Consider the following 6000-nt stretch of genomic DNA (forward strand, 5'->3'; position numbering starts at 1 on the left):
ACCCTTAAGGCGGAGCTTAGTGTCCCCCATAATTTTAAGCGTCAGCCTTGTCATGTGACTGGATGACATAGATTTTTAAATGCCACATGCCACTTCACTATTTCCAGAACTCACCATGTCACATGACCTCGTCATGACACTAATGCCGTCACCAATTTTTGCAAGTCATCGTTGTTATGAATCTATGTCACATCAATTGATGACATCATCTATTACTAATTAGGACCTACTAAGCCATTCTTTTTAAAGCTCATCATATATGCATTTGTCAAGACACTAATGATGTCATCATTTATTGCAAGTCATCGTTGTCAGACTGTTATATGAAATTGGTGACGTCACCATTTACTAGTTGCAGCATACTATACCCCTCATTAACTTCGTACTTTGCACAATCACCCCCTGCCTCCTCCTCCTCCCCCCTCCTTCCGACTGTTGCGATACCATCACTGGGATCAGTTTTCGTGGATACATTTTGTGCACAGGTTCCACGGACAACTTCCGTTTTAGATTTCGCTTCTCTGGAACCATGTAAAGATTCCGCCTTAATAATTTCATACCCCCCCCGCGTCGGACCAGCGCAGATCTAAGCGCACAACCGGGAATTAGTGCTACATCTACACTTAGTTCGTCATCATTGTAGCACTACTGCACTTAGTTATAAAAAAGCAGACGCGCGCAGAAAGGAGAAACCTAACCAAGAAATACAAACGAAGGATTTGCACACAACGTTCAATAACAAAATTAATTTGACTACGTTAATGAAAGTAGTAGCAACAACACAAGAAAGATCCTGGAGAGGGGACAGAAGACTCGTGGATTTTGCTCGCTGCCGCTAACGCCGGGACGACTCACAGTAGGTCAGTTCTTCTACGGCGTCGAGGGCGGCTTTCTCAAGCGACGGATGAGAGCACAGAAGCAACGAACACATTGGCTTCACCATAAAGTGCAGAAAGGCCATCAATAAAGCTATAGAGCCTGAACAGCGAAGGAAACTTACAATTAGGTGAGATTCCGCTTTAAATTCATGTCGACTACTATGTTGCTGCCCTAGCCGATGACACGAAAGACATGAGCAAAGACGCTGCTGCATTACGATGTGTTTACGCACAACGCTTTGTGATCATGTATAAAACGAAAACATATACATTCCTGCAATACATTACCGTCAACGTATCATGATCAGTACGGAAACTTATTCTTTTGTTTTCAGGCAGAGATATACGCTGAGCGACAGAGTTTACGAGAGAGGCGCGAGCTTCTGAAGAAGTTAATTGCTGAAGAACTCTAACTACCGTGGCCCTCCATCCAGTCGCCAAAACTATACTTGCGAAGGTGAAGCCACATTAAGCCGCATGGCAAGCAAATCACATGGGACATATGTAGGAGATAGCTGTATGGTGAATTATGTGGAACCATACGAATCTGGCTGACGCTTCCTAGCTCATACACGCCACATAAAAATTACATGGAAACTATGTGAGAATATAGAAATCTTGCATAAAGTTGTAAAAGCATATAACGTTTTACATATATTCCTTATTACATATAAGCGGCTCATATAGAACACTTCATTAAGATACAGCTCTCAATAATCATCATTTCGCGTCTCTCATAGCCTGAGTCGCTTTCGGACGTTAAACCCGACAATCCAAACCAAACTAATCATAATTTCGAATATTAGCTGAATCTCATGCCACCTCAAAATTGGCACCTTATAATATGCACACCAGCGACTGGAAGCAAATCTCAGTAGTATACGAAGAAGCCAACAGCATGGATGCCGCTGACATCTGCGAACCGGTAGAGATAACGGCAGGTCGCTGCTGAATTTTCATTTTGAGCTGTGTAACTCTTGGAGAAAACGGAAACGTTTTAAGGTTTGTAAGGTTCAAACGTTTCCCGCCATCGGCTTGTTGCTGCGGGATTGCTATAGTGTTTTGCTTATGCGGCACTGCGTAAGAAACTTACGTCATGAGTACATGCCATATTGACCCCACGCCCAATCCTTGGAGGAAGGCCAGACCTGAAAAATTAAGCGTGATGTAGAATTTGTACTTCTGTCGACTTTTAATATGTTGCAAAAGGAACAATCACAGAGAAGTAAAAATCATTATTTTTTTGCTTTTTTCAAGATGTCAATGTAGATTAATATTTCCTGCAGAAATGGCAGCAAATTCTAAATTGAGTAAAAACGACGCAACAGTCCTCTGTAAAGTTCGCGCTGCGCAGTCATCTTAATTATAGAGCTTATTCAGAAAGAGAGCCTACGGCTAATACGGCGAATCATGACACGGCGTCGGTAAAATCCGAGCTCTGGGGCGTTCCAAGCGACGTCTCGAGTGTCCGACAAAAGAGCATCGCGCAGCGGGGAGGAGGCCGGCGTACCGGCGCCGATGCGTCGGAAACATTCTTTCGTTTACTTTTAGTTTCGAATCGCCCAACGTTATGGCGTCTCCGCAGTACAGAGTTGCCATAACTGCCGCCTGCTAAGCCTGATAGTGAATAGGGTGTATACAATGCTTGCGTGTTGCAAACATGATTTATGCACTGTAAGCACCAAAGCGGATGGTCTAGATTCCCACGAAAACTTTTACTGATTGTTTCGTTACTGCGGAACCCATCAGAGAAATACCAGCAGCAAGATGCCCTACTCCTACCAGGAAGTAAGATATGGAACGAACATCTGGCTACTGAAATGTATGTCCCAACATATGTGGGCGCAAATGCCGCACATTCCCGAAACTAAAACCGATATCCCGTTATAACCGCGCAAAATGTGATGCAAAACATTCCAATGCACTCTGATGTACAAAAGAACTACAGTTCTTTTCCGTCATAAAGGCAAGGCGACGTACGAAATACTAGAAGCGTATGAAATCAACAATCATGGCGACCAATGCGTCAGCCGTCTTTCCGTGCCATTAAATGACAAGAAATTAGAATATCTAACCTCCCGCATGTGTCGGAGATTTCATCTCTTGGCTACGTTTTATTTTTCGGTTTCTCTATATGTAATTAACGTACCATTCTTTAGTAAAGTCAGTTGTTATAGCGTATCTTGTCCTTGTCCCGCCTGTGAAGCGCTGTTCCCCAGTATGAATATACTCGTATACCAGCTGCCCCAGATCTCAGCTTTACACTAATCTTATTCCTTGTTATCAGTTTTGTTTTTCTTCTTAAAAATTTTTCAAACTGCCCATGTCTGCGCCTTCACTGTTGCCAGCCTGTCACTGAAAGCAGTGCCCCGAGTACATATTAAGAAAAGGCGCTGTTGAAGGTTATAACTCGGTAACAAAATGCGTTAGCATGCACAATGTCGATCTGTTAAAATTAAAGATTCCTACGTCAGTTGCCCTCCACGGCCTTATGACTTCGTACAGCAAGCATCCTATATCAAACCATGGCAACCTAAATCATATAACCATGTCTGGCGCTTTCAATACAGCGCTAGCTGTCTCTTTTTTGAGTAGGCGACATAGCAGTAGATCAATTCATTACCTGGAAAATCAATGCAATATATTTGTCCTATGACACAATGCAGCGACAAGGAAATGTCAAAACGCAATAAAAAAACCAGGTAGTCTGACCTACTCTAACTTTTCCTAGACGCAGGTGGGATGTATTTTGAAATGGTGTATCATCCACGGAGATTTCGCGAGCACAACATCCATGAGGGCCGAGTGATACGTTGCATACAGTGACCAACGCGGGCTCAACGAGAGAGCTGCAGCGGCGCGCAGAACAACTGAAACTGGAAAATGTTTGCTCAGCTGCACGCTCTCGGGCTGACCTGTTGGGTATTTTATCACTCGTATTTCTATGCGGATTGGTTTGTGTGCAATTGCTGAATCTTTAATCTAGTATCACGTTAACATCCCTTATTCTTTCGCAGCGCTGAGGGCCCTTCGAGCGCTCCCGGCCGGCCAAGTCACCTGTGTACTACTTCAGTCCTGCACTGTTTATCGTGCAGCTCTGGACCTGGCAGTCGACCTCCTAGATCATACCTCCGTGCATCTCACGCAGTTTCTCAAGTTCGTTAACTTTGAGCTAATGTTCTCTAATGGTTTAAATTGTATTTGCTTAAAGGCAGAATAAACACCTCCTGAAATGTTGAGGTTCGATGTATACTTACTCAATAATATACTTACTCTAATACAATGGTTGAAGTCGCCATGACAAGTAGAAAAAGCACTGTTCCCTTCATATAGGTCGCTTTGGGAAAGGACTGTGCAGATTCGCTTTTTCGGTTCGAAAATTTATTCTTTCTCACTGGCTGTGCTTTGCGGCAAGGCACCGCACGACATTTATGCCGATCTCCGCGTCTTTTTTTTTTTTTTCTTGCGTGAGATCTGAGTGTATTTTTAATATTCCTTCATAACGTTGCGCAAGCTACGACTGCATAAAATGGCGACTCGGGCTCGCAAAATATTAAAAAAAAAAATTACCGATTCAATGGCGATTAATGAGAACCGCTTCATAAAAGTAAATTTATCCGATGTTTTCAGATAATTTCTATTATATCCAGACCATAACCAAGAGAATAGCGTCACCTTCATATGAAGCCATTAAGTTTTTTGCTGTTTTTTTTTTTTTCATAGCTAGATGCACAATGCAAGCATCCAAGCTTTTTCAGCCGGTAAAAGGAACAAAATAGGCAATGGGCTTGAGAGTAACAGATGCCAAGCCCTGTTTGCTCTCTTTATGGCCTCAGTATTTATTCATTTATTTACTTATCTATTTATCTATTTATTTATTTATTTATTATTTATGTATTTACTTATTTATTTATATATTATTTTGAAACATCTTACAAGTCCGTTATGCAATGTGTAAAAGAGGCATGAATTTATAAACAGTGCAAAAGCAACCAATATAAGTAAATCAAAAGCAAAAAGTCAACACATGGTGAACACTGTTTGACTCTATGATCGCAGTGCGGAGCAGCAGAATAAGCAACGCGGAAATAAGAATATACAGACATACGCGACAGAGAATAAAGCATAACAAAAAGAAACTGCGTGTGACACGTGCAATCACTGGGTGAAGTAGCGCTACTAAGGCAAAGAATTTAGAGACAAAAAAGAAATTAGAAGGTATTATAAGCAAAACGAGATACAAAAACATCAAAATGGCACTTGACAGCTGCAGCAAAACAAAAGAGAATAGAGGTGTGATCGGAGAAATTCTAAACGATGACTTCACTGAGCTTTGCGATGAGTTGGTGATTGAATGCATATAGATTAAACAGAGAAATGTTGACTGGCAGGTTATTACATATTATGATGGTTTGTGGAAGTGCTCATTAATTGAAAGCAAAGGTGAAGGAAGCAAACTTAAGTTGTGGACGAACAAAAGTAATGCAAGCTGGTTTATGAATATTTGAAGGAGGATTTCTGCAATTGCCGGGTAAGTATTCCAAAGACTTGGGGCCGATGACGAATATTGATGTAATATGTAAGCACAATGAAAGGTCTGTCAATATATTACACCAAGCCTAGGCAACAAAGCTCCCCTCCTCCATAAAATCTATAGCTACACTCAGAGCACATACATCTTATCTGTCCTGCAGAATTCCGGAATAATCCCTGTGCAAGCCACTGTGGAAACTAAAAAGAATCTGCTGTCAGGATCGACACCAGCCAGACGCCTATTTATCTGAAAGCCACCGTGGATTCTGCTGCGCCGCTGGCGTCTTTGGCGGCACCAGCATCATCAAGCGCGAAAGGCACAGGCGCATCGGACTACATTCTGGACCACCATTGAATCTTTTTTCAGGTTGCTTAGGAACCTTTTCATCGCAGGCTGATCAAACCGTTTTGCTTCCTGCCATTGCTTCCGTTATTCATTTCAATCGAAGTTGTAGGAGTGACGTTATTACTGCTGTGCACTGTGTTCAAAATTGGCAAATAGGTAAATTATATAAAGAAGAAATAAGCAGGGACAGGAGATAAAAGCAGCCCGTAAAATAGTGAGACACAACATTCATGCCGATATGAG

General features: G+C 42.0%; 1 protein-coding gene across 2 annotated transcripts in view; it reads left to right on the plus strand.

The window, feature by feature from the left end:
* The window catches only part of LOC146207821 (uncharacterized), an 89136-nt gene extending 85012 nt beyond the window's left edge, over positions 1–4124 (plus strand). For both annotated transcript variants that reach the window (XR_014704296.1, XM_084590579.1), the window contains one exon: positions 3896–4124. Coding sequence is in view for 1 of the 2 variants with exons in the window: in XM_084590579.1 (XP_084446705.1) it covers positions 3896–4043 (148 nt within the window). In the remaining variant the exon portion in view is untranslated. The remainder of the gene's footprint in view (positions 1–3895) is intronic.
* The last annotated feature ends 1876 nt before the right edge of the window (positions 4125–6000 follow it).

The sequence above is a fragment of the Amblyomma maculatum genome, chromosome 1 (assembly GCF_055883805.1).
Source record: "Amblyomma maculatum isolate TAMU_Amacu chromosome 1, ASM5588380v1, whole genome shotgun sequence".
Taxonomy (NCBI): domain Eukaryota; kingdom Metazoa; phylum Arthropoda; class Arachnida; order Ixodida; family Ixodidae; genus Amblyomma; species Amblyomma maculatum.